This window comes from Hippocampus guttulatus, chromosome 18 (assembly GCF_054856545.1).
Source record: "Hippocampus guttulatus isolate MCC_2025c chromosome 18, RoL_Hgut_1.0, whole genome shotgun sequence".
NCBI lineage: Eukaryota > Metazoa > Chordata > Actinopteri > Syngnathiformes > Syngnathidae > Hippocampus > Hippocampus guttulatus.
In genome coordinates this window covers 1,205,204-1,227,003 of record NC_141278.1, presented here as the reverse complement: position 1 = coordinate 1,227,003, position 21,800 = coordinate 1,205,204, and the positions used below count along the sequence as shown (strand labels likewise).

General features: G+C 47.5%; 3 protein-coding genes across 5 annotated transcripts in view; 1 reads left to right on the top strand and 2 right to left on the bottom strand.

Annotated features, from left to right (window-relative positions):
• Nucleotides 1-8,755, bottom strand: part of dlgap3 (discs, large (Drosophila) homolog-associated protein 3) — a 67,982-nt gene extending 59,227 nt beyond the window's left edge. For both annotated transcript variants that reach the window (XM_086137065.1, XM_086137067.1), the window contains exon 1: nucleotides 8,625-8,755. The gene's annotated coding sequence lies outside the window, so the exon portion shown is untranslated. The remainder of the gene's footprint in view (nucleotides 1-8,624) is intronic.
• A 4,396-nt stretch (nucleotides 8,756-13,151) lies between these two features.
• gja4 (gap junction protein alpha 4) lies at nucleotides 13,152-16,269 on the top strand. Its single transcript, XM_086137534.1, has 2 exons — nucleotides 13,152-13,254; nucleotides 14,683-16,269. Exon 2 carries the CDS (start codon nucleotides 14,692-14,694, stop codon nucleotides 15,703-15,705), a length of 1,014 nt encoding a protein of 337 aa, XP_085993660.1. The 5' UTR covers nucleotides 13,152-13,254; nucleotides 14,683-14,691; the 3' UTR covers nucleotides 15,706-16,269.
• Nucleotides 16,270-20,071: 3,802 nt separating this feature from the next.
• smim12 (small integral membrane protein 12) lies at nucleotides 20,072-21,636 on the bottom strand. 2 transcript variants are annotated; one of them, XM_086136838.1, is made up of 2 exons: nucleotides 21,568-21,636; nucleotides 20,072-20,993 (listed from the first exon to the last, which is right to left on the bottom strand). In XM_086136838.1, exon 2 carries the CDS (start codon nucleotides 20,986-20,988, stop codon nucleotides 20,713-20,715), a length of 276 nt encoding a protein of 91 aa, XP_085992964.1. In that variant the 5' UTR covers nucleotides 20,989-20,993; nucleotides 21,568-21,636; the 3' UTR covers nucleotides 20,072-20,712. The 2 variants fall into 2 exon arrangements, with proteins under 2 accessions (XP_085992964.1, XP_085992963.1); XM_086136837.1 differs by lacking the exon at nucleotides 21,568-21,636 and adding an exon at nucleotides 21,366-21,554.
• Nucleotides 21,637-21,800: the final 164 nt, after the last annotated feature.

Genomic DNA, 21,800 nt, shown 5'->3' with positions numbered 1-21,800 from the left:
ATCCGATGTACGGTTCGTGCATCGTGACACCCGTCACACACGTCACGAGATGACTTCTGTTGTGAAATGGCGTGATGTAAAAAAAAATTTTTTAAAAACTGACGTCTGTCAAGGTAACCCAAGTCATTTATTTCCTCTACGCGTCAAGACTACACACTTTGCCCTGTTTTCCCTCCTCTCTTTCTGCATCTCGGCATTTGTCTGTCTCCGCATGCCTCTCATTGATCCACAGCATAATTTGATATTACCTCCCAATCACTGCATTCATGCACAAACTTCCCGCTTTGCCTCGTCTTCCTGTGACCATTTACTTCAAGCCGCTTTTCTCGCACGCTAAGAGAGCGAATAACATGGCCGAGCAATTGTTGAATTTTTTTTGTTCGAGTCTGGAAAATCTTTGCTCCTGACTCTGGAGAATTTAAATTGTGGGGGAAGAAAAATGCAACATTCAGCCGCGATAAGAGTTTTTTCGTTCCATGTTGTTTTGGGCTGCAGCTGCGCCTTGAAGGAGGCGCTCGCACTCATCTCAAGTGTCAGCATCCATAATCCGCATCGCTTGTCACTCGACAACGATCCCCGTGACAGAAGAAGACCCGTCACGTCTCACCGCAGCCCGCCACATGTCAACGCCCGTGAATGTAAATTGATTGGTGAACTGGTAACGCATTGTCCGCACAGACATCTGAGTACGCATCCGCGTGCAATGGACACTGCACACGGACAAAGTCGTTTTGATTGCGGTTGCAGCAAAATACGGGTTAAGACCAAAGGCCGGATTTCAATCGTGAGATCAATCAAGTCGTAAATCCAAGAAAGTCAATGAAGGTTGTTGTACAGGTCCTGCTGAAAATGTTAACTGAACCGCCGAGACTGTCTCAAAAAAACGTCGCTGGCTCTCGATTATTTCACCAGCTCTCTAGCAATGAGCTTTGGCTGGCTCGTAAGTGAGCTTACAAATGTCGGGGAGTCACTCCTACGATGGACAACATCTCCTCCATGACAGCGAATAAGCGGAACTTTTGACAAAACCGATCCTCACGGTTTGTAAACTGTTCCTCAAATTAAGTCATTGGTTGGCAAAACTTCTCGGAAAAGAAAAACGCATCCAACGTCGCTGCAGTCTCACTTCTTTTCAGCGACACGACATCGTGTTCTTTCAATGCAAACGTTGCTTTTCAAAATGTCTCAGGAAGGCAATGAGCCATCGTTTGTTCAGTGACACTGACATTTAACAAGACTAAAAGATTACCCCGAAATGACCTCCTGGTATTTCCGCATCAGACACTTATTAAGGCCACTTTCATTAATTAGAGCCGAGTCCATTGTGAGTGGCCAATGAGTCATCTTATTTACCACATTTTACAAATACCGAGGGCAGCGTGGGCCGCAAATCCCCCACACCTCAACGAGGAGTTTATTTTCTCATCACCTTCGCCTCATTTAAATGAAGGACACTATTGAATTCTGGAGAGGGGTGTTCTTGCGCGGTGCGAGCCGCATGAACGTTAAACCGTGGCGAGGCCTCGCTACCGCAGCTTAAAGGCGTCACTTTAGAAAGCAGAGGGAGAGGTTGCTCGAACTGTGTGTGTGTGTTGCATTTTCTACCATGCCAAACTTCAAAAGAAGCGTCTCCGCTCTAATCTTTCCCTCCACTGCGGACCCAAGCAAAGAGTGAGTCGTGGGGACCCAGGCCACTCCCACCTCTGGTGCTCACACACACGCACAGCTGTTTACCAAATAAACACACCCCTCCGACCATGCACTCTGGCTGACCTTACAGCGACTTAAAATAATAGCACCCCCCCCCCCACACCCCCACCACCTCTCTTTCACCACCTAACTTAACACGCGCACACTGCGGCGTGTGAAAGCCTTGACACAGTGAGGTGAATTTATCAAGCATATTAAGTCACGCCGCCGGAGACGGGAGGCTTGGCACATTGTGATTTTCACCACTGCCGTGTCAAAAATTGAAAAGTCAATTCCAATTGGACCCCGATAATTAGAACTGACCTGGATCGCTGCGCTGAATATGGAATGAGTACAAAAAAGGAGAGCTAAGTAGAAGGTCAAGGTGGAGACAAAGGCAGCACGGCCCACCGTTAATGTGTTGGGTGGGCAAACGTGCATGAGACACACATACGGCACCTCTTGGGAAAGTACGCATGGAATGCTAAAGTCCTTTCCTTGTTTGTTGGTTGCTGCAATACTTCGGTTTGGTCACAGAAACCCGGAGTATTTTCATCTCCTCCAGTGAGTCCCTAGCAGGTAGCAGTGGGGCAATGACGTAAAACCATAGTCCGAAGACCAATTCATTGTTGAGCTGCAAGTTGTTCTTGTTTTGTTTGTTTGTTGCAACCTACTGTTGTTAGCTAAAACACGTACATGGTATGGCATTTATTCGGAATTAGTCATTTTTGGCATTGTGTACGGTCGCCTTTGTTTGTCAGTGGATTGTAATTTGGTGCCGATCTAAATAAGAGGTTCATTGTACCTTGTGATGTCACCTGTTAATCGCGACTTGTTTGGTTAAATATTGGTTCAGACTGGTTGGTTTCATATACTTTTTTTTCTTTTTGGTTTGGAATCCAGTGAAATTGGTGCTGCTCATTTCGAGGAGTGCCGCCTGTGTCGAACCACACATTTGAGCAGGGCGGGCTAATCAGAGCCTCTTCCTATTGAAGTAGCAGATTTCCACACGGTGGTTTTTGGCTCTTTGTGGGTTGCGACGGTGAAATTGTGACCAAGATTTGATTCCAAATTCATGTCGGTCTTTTGTTACGTCGCCGCCATTTGAGACCGCACGTACGTATTTGTGAATCGTGATGCATTTGTTTTGGGAGTCGAATGTAACATGACCCGTGAGCGCGACACATTTGTAGCCCCCCCCTGTCCCTTTTTGCTCCGCTATCATTGCACTCTACCTTGCTCACTTCAATCCTCTCGTCCTTCAAGTCACCTCACCCTCACCCCATCTTTCTCCCTACACGCTCACTTTGTTTTCTTCACCTCCATCCCAACTGCTCCTCTGGTGACCCCCCCCCTCATCTCTCCAGCTCTCCATCATCGCTGACTCTTGAACTCCCCGCACCAACAATCCCCGGCTCACTCAGCCGTTTCCCGATTGGCTTTTTCTCGAACCTCACCTTGTCCATTTCACTTCTGAACACATCAGCCGCTGCCTCTGGCCCCCTTCCAGATGCATCACATGAAAACTCAACTGGCTAACCGAAAATTTGCATGTACAGCCTACGCAGATCTTGGGACAATACACCCAAGCAAGCAAGTAAAAAGGAAGATGGAGGTGTTTCTTCTCAGTCTCTCTGATGACAGATGAGGGACGTCCGTATCTTGAGTGCAACCAAACAAATTGTCACCTTTCAAAAGTTCCAACTGAATAGCTTATTAGCATATTAGAAGTAAGAAAAAAAAAAAGCAAACTGCCGCCCTTCCGTCTTTTTGGCTATCAATATTGCAAGCTTTCCGAGCTTCTGCATTAGCGACGCCAAGCAACAATGGCTCCGGGACCCTCCTGCATTATTCAGAGGGCCCAACAAGCGCTCGGGCTGGGCCGTTATTTATTTAAATCTCGGCGCAAGCATGTCCCACTGAAAGCGTGCCCTCGCTCTGCCACCTTCTCCGTTGACGAGAGCTAGGTGGGGCTTTGTGGCACCTTCATGCCTTCATGGGTGACGCTGAGGGATAAAGCAGATGAGAGGGTGAACGGAGCGCGGAGACAAGAGAGTAAAATGGGGAGGCGGGAGGATAAAACACAAGAAGAGAACAGCGGGCCGCGCTTGCAGATACTGACGGGCCGCCATACCTGTGATGAAGCCAAGCGTTTCGAATCACCCCCCTCCCCCCTCCCCCATCGTCCATCCATCAAATGACAGCTTTTTATCATGACTCATCGACAACCATTGCTCATCCATTCCATTAGGTCGTCATCTCATACCCCCCCCCCCCCCCCCCACACACACACACACACCCTTCATAATGGCCCACCAGCGCCTTGATATAGTATCGCGTGGTAGAAGTCTTATCTATCCGGTAAGAAAATATCCGACTAATTCAATCTCAGTTCTTTCAGTGCCTTTTACTTAACCACTAATGACTTGAGAGTATTTTATATCCAATAAATCATCATAGTTTTTGAAAGGAATGACACTCTTGAGTGCGAGAGCTACCATTTCCATCCTTCTCATATGACATTGCATCTTTGCGAGATGGGAATCAAGGACTGAGGTATTGTATTATTGGAAAATATTCGCTGTAGTACGTTGATTACAATTGGACTTATCCACGGTGACGTGTCAACCAATTGAGAGAGTGCGGTGAGAGGTGTGTGCAGCTCCCAATAGGTCAGCGCTACCGATAACTGTCAAAAGAAAGCTAGCTCGGTGCCGGCTTTTCTCGTCACCTTGTAAACATGGGCAGACCGCTCTAAGTTCAGTTTTTATCAAATCACCCTGCAATCAATGTGACAAGAAATGAAGGCACACAAATATTTTTTTTTCTTATTTGAATTTATATTTGGAAAAAAAAACCCCTCCTCATCCATATACTGTACACTCATCCTAATGCAGTAGTCTTCTTTCCATGCAAACGCAATCATTGCAGTCAGACGAAAAAAAAGAAAAAAGCCGTGGACTTTGCACATCTGGGTGCACATTGCTTAATCTCATGGAAATAACCGTCATGGGAAAGAAAGTATGCGGAGGGCTCACTTATTAGCCATGAAAATAACTTGGCTTTACAAAGCATTATTAATGCATACGCATCTCCCGGGGACGCTCCAGCACGTAACATGAGGAAACGTGTCGGCTTTCTTCACAAACGCACACAACTGCAGCGTATTTTTCTCGACCGTATGGATTTTTGAGCGGCCGCCGGTGTAATGAATGCAATGTTTTCCTGCAGCCACACCACACGCAGTACATTTGCGGTTTCACGCGTTTCCAGCCCGTTTAATGGCCGCTCGCACGTCCCGCCCGTCGGGGAAAGGAAGCGATCGGGGTCAGCTGATAACACTAGCCCGTTCTCGGCGCCGACGCCAACGTAAAATAAACAGTCACGAGAGGAGCCGAGCCAACGAACAGCCGTGGCGTTCGAAAAGCGCACATGCATGCAGAAAGGCCACCTCATCTGATGGCCAATTGACTTGGAGGCTCAGGGCTGGCAAGGATGGAAAGGGGAACAATTTCATGGCCAAGTGCATCAGAGAGGAGTACGCTGGGAACACAGGCAAACTTTTTTTTTTTTTTAAACACAACCCAGATAGGTTGCAGCAATTACCCTCGCCTCTTTAACCTTACTGCACGCTTGAAAGCTCTGTTTCAGGTCCCCTTCACAAAAGCATTGACACGCGCTTTGTATTGGGGGCGAGCGGGAGCAAACGCTGTTCCCTCAATCGGAACGTTTTGAGCGTGACGACATATCGCCAACGAGCTTAACACCGCGGCGAGTGACTCGTTTTTGCATGGTGAGAAAGGTTCAAGTGTAAACGCGTACAGTCCGTATGGATATGAACGAGCAAGGACAATGAAAACGCGATGTATTTGCGAATGCTCAACGGTACTCTCGCTTGAATGATATCATGCGAAACCAGGCTTCATCATAATGGGGCCGAACAACACTGGCCGAGTTGCACGAATGAAGGGTTGACGGGAAACAAGCCAACGTGGCAAAAGGATATGTGGAGTGTCGTGCGGACTCCTTAAAAGATGGCCGCTTCTTTTTCAATGTTCCGCACTCACTCAACGTGAAAAGGTTCTCTCGCATAGCAGCTGTTCCACATTTGTCCTGCACTATTTCCTTTTTCGCTCTGGCAACCTAAGAAAAATATCGCAGCCTCTACTATCTTGTCTGTGTATTTAATAATATAAAAAAAAAAAAACATGACAACATGTCATTGTTTGTGTGGGATTAGTTTAAGCAGACTGTGTTTGTCGATTGTCATGATCCACCGCTGTGTTATCAACCGTATTACAAGAATTTATTAATTTCTTGACTTCAGCTGTGTGATAACCTTTTTCCTCATCTTTTCACACGCAGCTGATGATTTACCGTTTCATTGCGACGGGATTTAGTGGAGTGCCAGTGATGCAATGTCTGGAATTCTTTGATTTGAGAGTCTTTGAAATGATGTGAAAACCTGTGAAAACCATCATCCCAAAACATGAAAGGTGGCGGCTTATAGAATAGCGCCTTGGCGCTTTCAGGTGTTGGTGTACGGTATTTTTCAGGGAAGAATAAAAAAAAAATTCATGGAAGAAATTGAGATTGCGAATGATAGCAGTTGTTTGCTGTTGATTCCAAATGCTAAAAGCGATGGCGAATGAAGCTACTAATATTCGTGATTTGTTGAGCTCATCAATTACCATTTTTGTGTTCAAGCTGTAACACCGTCGGGGGGTGATGCCTTGCCGAAGGGCACCTCGACAATTTCTTTTTTGCCCGCTGCCCCTTTCCAAAGCGCTCGACATCTTTCCAGATGAGCCAAGCTGCCACCTCAAAAGTAAACGCACCCCACGCTTTTCTCTTTGAGAACGAGAGAAAATCAGTTTCGAGGGGGAAAAGTCACCCGTTCAGTTTCCCGCTCATGTTGGTCGCCGCTCGTTGATTGACGTTTTCTGGCGGATGAAGATCAAACTGTTTGATGAAACGCCAGATGTTTGGAACGGTTCCAGGATCTCAACAATAGCAATCGGCACGGATTGAGTTTGCGGTTTTTATTCATGAGCGGGCTAAACCAGTTCTGTTTTCCAGCGAGTGCCTTTTAGCGTTAATTAGGCAATTACATGCTCTTGCTTTATCCTAATGCGCTATTGAGAGCGTGTTGGCGAAACTCTGGTGGAATGTCACGCAAGAAGGCAATGATTCCTTGTTGATGCGCTTTTGTGGAAAAGCATTCAGACCGCCAACCAAAAAGGCTTTTCGAACGAACGCTCGATCGGTCCGCTGTCGGCGCTGTTTTGAAACGATACATTTTCGGTATCACGGGAAAAAAAAATCAACCCGACAGGCTCACCCGAAGCCTGGCCCGCGAAATCAATGAGAAAAGCTTTTTCACTGTCTCCGACCCGTCGCATTCGAGAGTTTTCCAGCCATCGCCTGCAAACACGTCAGCACAGGTCGACTGCGTTTGTGGTTTTCCCACCGCCCCTACGTTGATGTTTGTATTCCGTGTCATCGGCACACCTACCGGTGTCCGCGTAGTAGCCACAGCGACCGGGTTGGATGGCTCAGTGGCGATCACCGACGTGCGCGCCCAACAAATCCAATTGAATGCCGGCGCGGTGTCGAGATCCGATTTGAGTCGCCAATCAAATCGGCTCGTGCGATGTGAACAAGGTTTCGGAGCAAATCAACCGTAATGTTGTCTGCTGGCAGCTTTTGGAGCAATGCGACAGATTTCGCAGCACGCTAACATCTGAGAGCGTTGCGGTCTTACTCAAGGGACACGTTGTAGAAGATCATCCGGATCACGTCCCCGTCTTTCGAAACATTCGACGCCGCCGCGCCACATAGGTGACGTCACATGTCCGGAACCCATTTGCATGACCCAATGAGCTTGCTGTTTTGTCACACTGTACTCACATCTGACGCATTCCAAGGAAGAAAATTACACGATTGAGGTGGTCTCCAATGGAAACCATCTCTCGAGGCCAACTGGACATGCGAGGAAGAAAAACAAGAGCGGTGAAGCAAGCACCAGTTGCGCTGACACAACTCTGGCCTCTTCTCGCGCACTGAACGAAGCAAACGCAACACGGCACGGCCTTTTTGTAGATGCACCGCTTGATCTATAAAGGAGGAACGTTTTGTGCGGGGTTCCCCCCCCCCCCCCCCCCCGAAAATATTCCTCATGACGCCAGTCCCGGAACGCTTCCAACACACAACACACCTGGCGTGACAAAAGCGTCTCTTTTGCTTTGAGGCCTTGGACACATCTGACGGTCCCGCCAACTAAAAAGTGGCAATGAGTGGATAAGCTCACTGAGACAAATTCTAGGAGACCAGCTGCAGGAAAATTGTTCACCGTTGCCCAAACCTGCGCTAAAGGTTGCACTGGGACGGCTTCTTAATAAGTGGACACATTTAGCCGCGCGCACGACCCGGCAGATGAATAATACGCGCACACAGCATCCGCTATTAGCGGCACCCCTGGAGGACGAGCGAGGCCGAAGTGTTCACGTGATTGATTTTGAACCCTTCCCATCGTGCAGCGCAGTGCAAATAATTGCAAGAGCTCCGCCCGCCTCCTCCCGTGTTCCCTCCGACTTTAAACACAGCAAGCAGCCCAAGCCGCATAGAAGCGAGCGCGCCCTTTCGCGGTCACGCACGGATGGAATGTGTGTGTTTTAAGGTCGGCTCCAACTACGGCAGGTTTTTTTCTTTTTCTTCTCGTCAAGTTGAGACAGCTGCAAGACACGAAGACACGCAACAGCAATCCATGCACCACCACCACCACCACCAGCAGCAGCACCACCGCTCAGTTGGGATGCACCAAACAGCCCATCTGCACCAAATCTCATCTGACCGTCTACGGCGCCGTTCACAAAAGAGTCGGGCTGCTTGACCGGCATTGCGGATGAGCAACTTTCACGTCAGCTTCCTCTTACCTCGGTTGTAATGCTCAATGAGGTGTCACAAACGTCCGCCTCTTCGTGCGGCTCCCCCCGACCGCTGCGCAGGCAAGGATTGAGACACAGCAGTGAAAGGCAGCGGCGCTACATCCTCGCGCTCTTCTTCTTCTCTCTCTCTCTCTCTCTATCAAACACACCCCTCCTCCCTCGCTCTTGCCCTCCATATGTGGTTCACATGCCGAGCTCCCCAAAGACATGTACTTTGCAACCCATTGGAAGGCCTACTCGATACACCAGCTTGAACGTTAGATTTTTTTTTATTGTGATTTGTTTTCTCGTTACAAATATAATAACGGCATTCTAAACGCATGCGTATCCTCAGAGCGAACTTTCACAGGATATACACTGAGAGAACATGGCCCGAGAACAAAAAGAACATTTCATCCGAGAGAGCAGCAGGAAAAAAAAAAAAAAAAGAACCTCCCAAAGCCTTTTTCAGTCGTTGTAACCAAGCTTGAAGTGTTATAAAATATGTACATTTGCACATGGTGATATATATTTTTTTTACTTTTAAAGCTCCAGGCAAAGGGCTGGTGCCAGAGCACCACTTGGTGTCGATGTTTACACGTGGCCGATTCACCCCCACGCGCACATTAACACAGACTCTGCATCGCGTAGCCTGAAGCAAAAGTAATCGAAAAGTCATCCAACGTAAACATCATCGAACGTGTCGTTCACATTCAGACTTACAAGGCGTGTACAAAGCCAAACTGCGGGTTTTCTGCCTCGCTGCCTCGCTCAAAGGCATCGCGGCCCACGTTCGAACCAACCCCTCTCGTGACCCACCGTGTGCTTTATTCTCGAGCGACTCCAAATTTTGCCTGAATCTGTTCCCGCGCAACGACATCTGTGGCTGTGTACTGTAACTTTTAATAATTAAAGTTGACGGGAAAGATCGTGTCTCTGTTCGGTCCATCAATAGCCGAAACGCCGGCGTCACGCCGGATATTTCTTCCGGCGTTCGTAGTCGCCACACCGAGCACTTAACTTAGACACGACTCTAAATGGGTCACCGAGATGGAGTGAGTGAGAGAGCGCCCGTGCTAACAATAGGCCAATATGGCCATTTGATGACTGCCGAAATGTTTTCCAGTGTGCTGTACGTGCTAATCGCCTAATGGCGTCACTGAAGAAGTCATGTCAACTTAACTGTTACCAAGAAAAAAAAAAAAAGCCCAATGTACTTTGTGCTCGCTTTCTGAAGTCAAGCAACGCACTAATGGTGACCTACATTTGCTCTTCTTCCACTTGAGGCACTCGACAGGCTCGGAGGGCGTCGCGAAACACTTGAGGACCAGTCGGCTGCGTCGTCAGCCCTTTAACCAAATCTAGAAAATGAGATCAAAACCGCTGGGCTCATGTCGAAGCGAAACGAGGAAGTAGACATGATGAGCCTCACAAACACCTCGATTGTTCACAGGTGCTTCACTTCCTATATTGCGTCCATGAATCCACTGCAAGCTGCCCAGTGAGACCTCAGGTGATTTCACTGCCGCAATAGAGCTTCGCTTCTCGACTCTTCCCGCTTCAAAATGGAACGGGTATCACACTTGCGCGCTATCCATTTCAGCGGTGAGGTCAGTCCCTTTCAATTTTGGCCCGACGCTGAACTCATTTGGCTTAAATAGAAAGTATCGAAAAATAGAGTTCGATTGTGTTCCTCACCTGCATGCTTAATGAGATATGATGTCCTTGTCAACGATATCATTTGTACAGTCGTAGTAAGACCTGAGCTGTTTTATGCACGCCTGATAGGAATGAAAACCGTTAAAATCCGAAAGAGGGGGTTGGTTTCAGCACCGCGGCCAGTGACCTAAGCATGCGCCACAAAGTTTTGTCCCATTATAGCTTCCATATAATCATGTTCCATAGCTTATAATGCTGTGACGTCAGCGACGCCAACGATTCCTCACCATTATTCGCTGATGGATGACTGGAGGAAATTCGTCGCATCCGCCTCATCGCATGTAAATGCTCAGTCAAAGTAGAAGGCCAAAGGGAAATCACGTTTGCTCTTATTGGCTTGGCATCGTCTTTTTAGCTGGTTGCTTGCCATTTGCCTCCATAAAAAAAAGCCATCATGAGGAAAAATAATACAACAAAATCTTTTGTCAGATTCTTCATTGAGCAGTCAAACTTTATTTTTTTTTCCGAAATAATCCCACAAAAGCTCCTCGTACAATCGTTTGGTATCACCTCCGGTCAGAGTTGATCATCGCCACTCGACCGAATGAGTTGATTTTCAAAAACAACAGCGCCACGTTGATTCCCAAACAAAGGTGATGAGCTTCATGAATGCTCCCCCCCCCCCCCCCCCACCGCACAGCCTCCAGTGTGGGGGAATTGTGCTTCCCCGCCAAAGCCATCCTTGGCTGCTGACTTCACGGCTCGAAGATATCAATCAGTCGCTACTGTCAGTAAGGCGTCCCTACACCTGATGATCCCGGCAAGCTAGGATGGGGCGAGCGAGCGGATGCCGAAGCTCATTCAGTCCCCGTGCCCACTCTGTTGCATCTATTGAACGTGTTCACTCATTAAGCTATAAAGCCCCGCCGGTGTCACGCATAGTTTATCCGACAACAAACAAGGTTGCGGCGCGCGTCACTCATATTGATGTGCCATCTTGACTGAGAACAAACGGCTCACGGCAAACAGGGGGATAAAGAGAGCGGTTCTGCTGATGTCACCTGGTGCATGCGTGCACAACAACATAGCCGCGCTTAGATTGCGATTGTAGCAATAGCAATAAAGAGCAGTTTTGCGGGGCCGGCGCTGAGAGACTGGCTGGGCTGAGCCAGGCAATTAGTTTAATTGCAAACTGCACGCGCAGGGAGGAGGACTGACTGCAAACACGAGAAAGCAGAATGCAAACGCTCGTATTACGCCAGCTCGACGCTTCCTTTGCCGCCGATGGAGTGAGGCCGAGAAACGGAGCGAGGCAGGGATCCGTCAAGATGATTTACTTTCAATTAGATTTTGACAGCGCCCCTTCCCTTTGCCGCCCTTCCAATCTCCATTTTGGGACACGGCGGTTCGGTGTTGATTGGGTTGAACCTTGAGGAGATGACCCATGGCTAAACACTTTCATTTGACTGAGCGGTGTGTCCGGCCGACGGCAGCGTCAACCATTTTTAGGTGTCACGGTCATGCTGGAATATATTTACAACTTGCACGCTTGTGTTGAAACCTCTGTTTGTATGCACCCGATGTTTTTGCAGATAATCATCAACCGTTTCGGTGTTGCGGTTGCTCAAAACGGCAACGTGCGCCGATAAGAGAACATCTTGGCTTCGGAAATGTTTTTACTGGTATGTTGCGTTTGCATATTCAGTAGGCGCAAGCTTTGGCGGGGGAAAGAAAAGCACAAAACAAAAACAAACAAACAAAAAAACGCTTATGCATGAGCTCAAGTTGTTACGGTCCACGATTGATTTATTTTTGTGCGTGCTGTTGTTCATCTTAGCTCTCGCCCGCTTTTTGCTGATTGGTGTCCCTTGTTCACAACTTGGCCGACCAATAGTTAATGGTGTGCCACCACCTTGTCATGATTCTGTTCGTGACCAACAGGTGGCACTGCAGGGCTCTCCCTGCAGCTGCACACCCGTTGGTCGTTATCTAATTATTGCTTTAAAAGGACTCGGCACGACCACTCGGTGTCGGGTCATTGTTTCCTTGTTGCTGTCATTGTTCTCGATCTACAGCTTGGGTTTTGTTTGATACTTTGGAATCTTTTTGTTTTTTAGGACTTTGGTTGTTTTGGATTCAGTTTTCTCTGTGTTTTATTAAATACGATCCGTCAAGTTTGTCTCTTGCATGGATCGTAGTCGGAGCTGGGTGTTTGCTAGCGATCGGGTGTAAACCTTTAACAGGTCAATAAAAAACCATTGCTGCAAAACAAAGAAAATAAGTCATCCCGCATGAGATGCTGTTTTTGTGTTTGGGTGACTGATGCCCTCGCGTGGTGTAATGGAAAACTACACCAGACTGGTTCACACAATCTTGATGAACTTGTACTGAGGGTCAACAAGTGAAGAATTGTGTGCCGGGTCAAGGATTTCTGGATTTGAAATGGAGATAGTGAATTTTACGGATGATGAAACTTTTTCAAGGAGCGAGTCTCCATTTATTGAAAGGACGCGTGCGTCCAGTGTAGCCCGAGTGAAGCCCCTTCAAGAATTTCATTTGATATTGTAAAATGCAAATATGAATTATCTTCTTATTTTTCTTATCTACACGTGATCCCCCCCCCCCCCCCCCCCCGCTTCCCTTGCCTCAGGAAAGAAAAAAAAATACTCGGAGCCATCCATGGTCTATTGAGTGAGCATGACGTAAATGACAAACCCAAATATTAATAAAATATGTTGGTGGTCTACTGCCACCAAATTTGGAGCGCAAATGAGGGGCATATACTCGAGAGTTGCTCCATCCCATTTCCTGGACAGATTTCCTGAGGGAGGGCCAAATAGTGAACTCTGTAGCATGGGAAAAGTTGTCCTCACTTTATTTTTCCGATGACACGGAGTCTTTTTAAAGAAGGCAGAAAGGCTTCAGAGGAGCATCGTTGGAGGTAGTTGGGAGACCGAGACGCGTTCCACCAGAGAGAAAGGTAAACATTGTTTGAAAGCCATTTGGATTTGGATGAACGTCTTTGTTTTTTGTTTGTTTGTTGAATGGAATCCTAGAGTAAATATTGGTAACTTAACCGGCCTCAATGTGTTTGGGCTCGAGTCGCATATATTCAAAGAACCTGTTCATCTGTTCATCTGTAAAATAAATTATAATACATTAATTTAAAAAAAAAAAAATAATCCGTTTTTTGTGAATTCTGGATTTTTATTTCACGTTTCAATTTGTAATCATTTCTAACATAACTACATTTTAAAATGTCATAATAAGTGAAATATTCCCATGATCTACTCATGACTATTTCCTCTTTAACTCGTTGCAGCGTTCATATTTTGAGTTTCTTCATCCTTTTTTTCCACTTGGTATTTCTTTTATATTTCAAGATGTTTGCATTGATATTATTTCTGGTACGACTCACTTTAATTTACCTTTTGACTTAGTCAGGATTTGAGAGGAAGATCTGTATTCTGCTGAAAGGAAAACCAAAGTGGGGGCTAGCGTTCAAACAACCATTCACTAATCGAATAGATGTGGGATTTATTTTGCCCCCGTTGATGTTTCCCTTTTTCAGAAGGGCTGACGTTGACAGGAAAAAAAAAACAAAACAAAACATCAAGTCGTCTGAATAAGTCAACGAGTGTCACAGCGGGACCCCGGTCTCCCCTCCCAGGATGTTTACTCAGATGTATATCTTAGTTGGTTTCGTGTGTACGCCGAGCTTCCCGACAAACTACTGTGTCATTATCATTAAAATACCCCCCCCCCCCCCCACACGCACCTCCTCACGCGAATCCTCTCGAGTCACGATGCAATTACAGCAATCATTTTTATACCCTAATGAAGATTCACGTTGAAGCAGCGATTTGTTCTCATTGGGGTTAAAAACCACCGCTGGGAAAGCTTCGAGGTGAACCCCGAAAAAGCGTCGGCGACCCCTACTTGCATTCGTGTTCGACGTCACGGCTGAAGCGTGCTCGCTATACTTGTTTTTGTGAGCGTGGAGGTCTTGGTTTTAAGCCCGCTGTAACAACACTGAGCTCATGGAAGAAGCCATAAGGGGCAAGAGCCAAAGCCACGAAGCTAATAAAGCGCGGGCGGGGGGGGGGGGGGGATACCACCAACCGGAGACTTTAACGGACCCACACAACAACGCACTTTAGCTGCGTGCTCGTTAAAGCGCCCGGTGCCGAAATCAAATACCCGTTAGGTGTTAAGTGTTGTTGAAAACCGTACTTGTGAGCCGTTTCCAATTTGAACACAAAGAACTGACTATTATAAGGGGGAGGGGGCTTTTGTCCTGGCACATTTGAGCTCCTTTAAATTGCGAACATTCCCATATGAGTTGGGTTGAGGTTTTGATTCCTCGCCATTTCTTATCCTTGTCCTTTGCCGGTCCTTGTCCTGGAAGGAGCAGAGGATGTCCAGAGCTGACTGGTCCTTTCTGGAGCACCTGCTGGAGGAGGGCCAGGAGTATTCCACGGGCATCGGCCGCGTCTGGCTCACCGTTCTCTTCCTGTTTCGCATGCTGGTGCTCGGCACCGCGGCGGAGTCCGCCTGGGACGACGAGCAAGACGACTTCGTATGTAACACGCGACAACCGGGCTGCACCGCCGTCTGCTACGACAAAGCCTTCCCCATCTCCCACTTTCGCTATTTTGTCCTCCAAGTCATCTTCGTCTCCACGCCGACCATCTTCTACTTTGGCTACGTGGCTATTCGGTCGGGGAAAGGGGAGAGCGAGCCGGCGGAAGAAGGCGGCGCGGGACGGAAGGAGCCCGTGGCGAAGAGGCGGAAAGACGGGAACGGAAGCGGCGCTGAGCGCAGCCCGCCGGAAGCTCCCAAGCTGAAGGGCAAGCTGTTATGCGCGTACACATTCAGCATCCTTCTGAAAGTGCTCCTGGAGGCGGGCTTCATCCTGGGCCTGTGGTTCCTCTACGACGGCTTCCTAATCGAAGCGAAGTTCGAGTGCGTGGGCTTCCCCTGCCCTCACACGGTGGACTGCTTCGTCTCCCGACCCACGGAGAAGACCGTCTTCACCATCTACACTCAGGCCATCGCCGCCGTCTCTCTGCTGCTCAACTTGATCGAGCTCCTCCACCTGCTTCAGCTCGCAATTTCCCACCGGCTGAAGAGACGGTACCGAGCGTACCGGCCGCGGTCCGAGCCGCTCGCGCAGGCGGGGGCCCGACCCGAGGCCCGAGGGGAGACGCCGGGGCCGAGCCGGGTCACGTGCCACGCCGAGCCCCGCGAGAGCTTCGGCGATGTGGCCGTAACGGTCAAGTGGGAACCCGCGGCGGCCGCGGGCGACGTGCTTCCGAGCTACACGAACTGCGCGGAGGCTGCGAGGACGTCGCGCTCACCCCGGAACCACGATGGGCAAAAGGCAAAGAACAACCGCAGGGGAGCTTCAAAACACAAGCACTATGTCTGACTGCCGCTCAAGGAAAACTGTTGTCTTTTTCAAACACGCTTGTTTGCACATGACGCTGGAGTAAAACAGCGGCCTGAAATAACAGACAAGAGTCGCACTGTGCACGCTTCAAAACCGGCCTGATGACGGACCTCCTTTGGAATATGCTCCCCAAGGGCAACCAAAAACTTGCAGGGGCGCACACAGTACAGTATTTTGGATCAAAATTCCCCGGAGCCCCTCTCAGCCCGCACGATGGAATGTTCCGGTTTCAGCTCCGCTCCCAAGAGCATCGCGGCTCCGCGCATGCGCGGACCCCCGGATTAGGGGGTCAGGGGGCTACATTACAGAAGGGGATCCAAACCGTGGACCTCCGGAGGATTCCGGCGGGCTCACTACGATCCCAATCGAAGCAAACCACTGAACTCGGCCTCCTGTTGGATGAATGCTTGAAATGGGTCTGACAGCAAACAAGTTTACGCTCAAGGTGCAACAGAAGGTGATCACATCCATGAAATATGTATTTATATCAACTGGTTTATTTATTGTATTGAATGAAATAAAGTTATGATCAACACAAACGAATGACCGGATCGGCTCCCTGATATGTCCGACGACCGCCGCCCGGGGAGTGACGGCGATCAATTACCGTGTTGACCGTCTGAGCCTTTGGCTTTACGGGAGTGGAATGGAAACAAAATACAATTGCACAATTATAGGAAAAGAGGAACCTCGATTATGTTCGGGCACTGTCAAAGATTGGCAGATATTGTTCCGCGAAAGCATCCAAAGAAGCTTCCAAAGTTGTCTCTTTCCAACTCTATTCACTCCAAGTTGGCTGGCATTCCCGCGCAGGCCTATTATCTTGGTGCGGGCGCGGGGGGGTGCAGCCGTCCGCGTGGGCACAACCCTGTTATTGTTCCTGTGGGTGTTTTGGCCAAGGCAAACAGGGAGGCGCTGGCGATCGGGAGGAGGGCATTCAACAGATTGCCGGGGTCGTCCCCGGGATGACCTTTGAGCCGCCGAGCCGGCCGGCTTGAACGTTTGTTTTCCCGGCGAGGTTGAAGTGCCACCGTTCTTAATTGTGATGAGCGATGATTTCATCGGACACGGGTTGTCAGAGTCCGTCATGAAAGTAATTTCATGAGAATAAGGTTAGGATTGACAGTCAGGGTTAGAGTAGTTTGGGGGATTTTTCATCGTAGTTTGTTTTTATTTCATTTTGTCTTTTTTTTTTTTTCTTCTTGTTTTAAATTGAGTTCATTTTATTGGGGAAAATGTTTTCTTTTAGTTGAGGTTTTATTCGTTTTCGTGTTAGTTTTAGTTTTTGTATAATAAAGTAAACCACCTTTTGCAAATGACCGTTCAACTTTCGTTCTTCTGTACGGCCAAACAAAAATACCCACCAAAAATTTCTAAATCAACCCCGAATAATGAAATGAAACAAAGGATATTCACAACGATTCTAGTTAGTGTTATCAAAAGAAATTATTTTTTAAGCCATTTAAATTTTATTTCGTAAACAATTTTTTTTTTTTTTCAATTGCAGGATTTTGTTTTTTTTTCCGTTAGTTTTCCTCAACCATGATAACCTTGGCCGCTGTGCGGGAAGATGTGAGTGACAGGTCATCCTTACCGTCCGACATCAACCCTTTTGGGATGGGCTGCCATTGTGAGCGTGTTTTCCTGAGATTGTCGAAGCCAACGCTGATGCATTTCCTCGCTCTGTTAGTAAGCCACAAGTTGCCGATAACACGAAGAAAGGTTTGACAAAGCCACAAGGCCTGGACAAGTCCCTCAGCGGGGTCCCGATTTGCAACGCGCATCCCTGTGAGCACATTTTTTAAAAGCAAGGTAATATAATTCCTTTAAGAAAACGACGAGTTAACGTGACCTGAATCAGGCGTGCGCGAGACCTGTGCTCGAGCATCCACGGCTGAGCTCAGCCCCCACTAATCATTTTAATGAAGGCACATAAACGCAAGAGCGCAAATAGCCGTTCGCACGCAAATGTTATGTAAGCACCTAGCAGGGCGAACAAAATGCGTTCAAACGGTTTTATCCGAAAGGACTTAAGTGATTGTGGTTCTTTAGGGTTTACCGTTTGTAGTACGTGTGAATGTGTGGATTTTCTTCGGTTTCCTGGACTGTCGTTTGGACACACGACTCTCCCCGTATCCGTAACGATATGCAGTCTGAGCAGCCAGTCCTCAATTTGGCCATTTTGCTCCTCAACAAAACAAAACTATGTCCACTCACCAAATTTAGATTCTGGATAGGAAGTAGGTCTGTATCTGTTTCCTCTTCCACTATTGTTTCCCCCCTGGGACCGGTCCGCTGAGGAACATTCACCCTGACAATGGGTAGTGGGGGCGGGGGAGGGGGGGGGGGGGGGGTTGGGGATGCAGTGGGCATTGTTCGACACTGCCCATCAAGAGCCAAGAGGAGGACGATGTACTAAACCACAAAAAAACCCTCAGAGGGTAGATAACGTCTCATTGTCCAGGTATATCAACTAAAACTTCAAGTTATCTTGTCGTGGATTCGTTTTATAACTTGAAAAGGCAGTACCGTGTTTCTTTTGACGCACTTGATGTCAAGACACAGAGGGAGTAACACGGCATCCGCGTATTTCTTCTTGTTTTCAGCCACTCTCTGCATTCTCTGCTTTGTCTCTTCTTTTTTGGTCTTTTAGCGATGTGCCTGTTTGACATAGCGCCCCCTAGTGTTTGGACTACGTCGCCACATAACCGATCGGCCTTGTGCTACAGCCAGCTGTGTAGCGAGACTTTGTTGAAAGGATGACGGTGGAACCTCGTGACAACGTACCTCGAGGGAGATAACGCATCCGTACGTTATAACGGCATGTTCGTTACCATTTCCAAAAAAAATGGCCGCCAGCGACGATGTATAATCCAATATGAACATTTATAGATGTAAAAATTCTGCTTCCGTTTACCAGACATGTTTTCTCAGACCATGTGCGCCGTGCCTCCGAAAGTACAACAATGTCCGTGTCGATTAGTAGCGTTGCCAAGCAACGGAGGCGAATACCGCGCCGTACATTTTGTTCCTCGGCAACGTGGCGGCGGCAGTTAGCGTCCCACGGTTCGTCGTCACGAAGGCCTTTTCGCTATTTTGTGAGAAAAATCTGGTTGTTTTAATGAAGTTGACGTTCGTTATCCGCAAAATCGGCAAATGAATGACGCAATCGAAGCGGTTCGGAAGATGAATGAATGATTGAATGTATATACAGTATATATGAAGGTTTGTGTATTTATGGGCGTATATGCCATTGCAGCAAGCAGACAATGCTATTTTCTGATCAGGAGGTTGGACTGCACGGCTTTAGAACCCCCCCCCCCCCAAAAAAAAAAACCCAGAACATCCAGCATCACCCATTATCCACCTTCATCCAGCAGGAACAATGGCCCGCCTCTCAACATCCCCCCCCCCCCCCCCTGATACTTTCCCAGGAGCCTCGGTGTTGAGTTCCCACAGTGCTGTCCAGTTTGGAGGAGTCGCTCCATTGTTACCTGTTCTCTAATTGTTCCCACAAGGACATAAACATGCACCCTCCCTCTTCCTCTCGATGCACAGTCACCTCCATCCTTTTGAGTACCTTGCGGGACCTTGACGTTATTTCTACCCTGAAAGTAAGAGCAAAGTTGCAACATCACATTTCCCATTTCACCTGGCCTGAGTAAATTTCCTTCTCAAGTCCATTTACGATGGCGGTCATTAAGGATGTCGAGTCATCGGCTACGTATTTGTGGATTTAGTGAGAATTTCAATTTGCAGCTGGTCCTGATACACAGCTTCATTCCAAAACGGGGTTTCTTCAATGTTGCTTTTAACATTTCAGCCTGCGTACGACTCGCGGTACGAGGGCTAAAATGGATTTGAATTTTTCATGGTCGTTAGTTTTAATTTCGTTTTGACTTGTAGCTTTTGAATTCTGTTAGTTTTGATGAGTTGTTGGTTAGTTTTGTTTGGTTTGTTTGTTTATTTGTTTTAGTTTGACCTTCTTTCTTCTGTACGGACGTCGAGCAATGCCGAAATACATAAAAAATGTAAGACATTATTTGGTGAAGAACATTTTCACCATAATTATACAGTACAGCAGTTTACTTTTATAGACATATGTTGTCGTAAGCATATTTTCAATATATTTCTATTTTGTATGTATAGGTTTCGAAATAACACTACCATCAAAAGAAGAATTTCACCCAAGCGACACAATTTAGTAAACTTCCCATCCCCGTTTTATCATTCAAGAGGTTGAATTTCATCCGTGTCATGTGTTGGCTGCTTTCCCTGCTTCCGTGAACTTGGAAGTCATGGTCATCAACAACAGCCACATCAGGGCTGATTAACTTCCTACAGGTCAGAGTTGAACAATTCAAACTTTATTCGACCACTTTTCACACAGGAAAGGCTCATTGTGCAAACTAGATAACTTTCCATTATGAAAATGTTGCTGTTCTACACAATAACAAGGCTACACAGCTTCATTTTCATCACAGACCTCCGACACTGTTGGTTGATTCCCTGCATGCCATTAAAAAGCTCGTACACCCCTCCCCCGCATAATACATTACTCAATCAAGTATTCTTTGGTGACACAATTAGAGACAATGGCTAAAGATCAGAGCACAAGTATGACACTGTGCGGACATTAGTATCGGGTCGCATGGCTGTTCCAGATACAGGAAGTGAAAAATGTGTGTCCATGGTGAGGAAACCGGTCACCGATGTGGGGGCCGAGAGGACGTGTGCGCACAATATCTATTGTGATTCATCCGAAAGATGAAAAATGAGGTCATCTGAGTACGCCTTGCTTGACTTTACCTTCAGTTACGCTGGATCAGGAAAAGGTCTTCGAAGAATTGTGTGTGTGTGTGTAAGTGTGTGCGCATGTGTTCAAAAGGTTGACAAGCATTCCACAAAGTACATGATTACATGCACGGAGGCTTATAGGATGGATGCGAAACGGTGCCCCCCGTCAGTTGTCTGTATTTGAAAGCACTAGCTCTTCTCAGGCCGGTTCCTGTTCAGAGCCGCTTTTGGCGTGAACTCCAGTTTCTCTTTGAGGCTAAGCACTTGCGTGCCGTCCATCCCGGCTTGTTCTAGCAGTTTCCTCTCCTCCCTCAGTTCAAGAATGCTCTTCTCCTCCTCGCGGGGTTTGGGCGTCCCTCTGATGAACCACTCCAGGTGGTAGCCCACCGCTCCCACCACAAAGGCCACGGGGAAGGTGAAGTACGGGGCGTAGGTCCGCATGGCTGTCCAAACTACAGGCCACATGGCCGCTTCGGATGCCAGGATGAGGGGGAAAAAAACGAAAGCAAATTTGAATATGCGTATGCTTCAACCTAATTTCAAATACCATTACATGCTGTAAATAGCTTGGTTAATCGTTTCCTTCCTTACTGGACTGCATTCCTTCATAGGTGGCTCCCCCTAGTGTCGCCCCGATAAAATGAACCCTTCATGTTTATTTACAATACAATACATACTGATTTATATAGCGCTTTCACAACAGCGACAGCTGTAACAAAGCGCTTCACAAAACAGTTAACATAAAGTAAAATAATAAACACAACACATAACATAAACCATTCACATTATTATTATTATTATTATTTTTGGATCACCTATATCTTTGTGTATTGTATACTTACCCAGTCGACAGATTATTTTGTGCCACAAATTAACTATGGGCACCATTCACGTTTACAGTGATGAGCAGGAGAAACCGAAAATATCGTCCGATAATTTACACCAGATTTTGCAGAGGTCCGCCGCCCGGGGGACGTCTTTTGCTTATGCGATTATCACTGCGGTTGTTTGATACAAGACCATTGCTTATGTCATTTAACTCACCTTTAACGCTTCGCGTTGGTGCCGCGGTCGGTGAACTTCCTGATTATGACTTGATTGGTTGAATAGTCTTGTTCGTTTCAACCAAGCGGTTGTCACGCCGTTTTTGCTCGTCTCGAGCACCGTCTAGTGGCCAAAGCGAGAGCACATTGAAAAGGGAAACGAACCATCGCGAAAGGTATCTATCTACTTGAGCCTTAATGAGGGCACTAAACCTAAATACAACACAAAAAGAA

Coding starts and splice junctions, on each gene's coding strand:
- smim12 (XM_086136837.1), bottom strand. CDS start 21,411: ATGGTGCCCATAGTTAATTTGTGGCACAAAATAATCTGTCGACTGG. Junction 20,994..21,365: donor CAAAATAATCTGTCGACTGG/GTAAGTATACAA, acceptor TGGCATCCGAAG/CGGCCATGTGGCCTGTAGTT.
- gja4 (XM_086137534.1), top strand. CDS start 14,692: ATGTCCAGAGCTGACTGGTCCTTTCTGGAGCACCTGCTGGAGGAGGGC.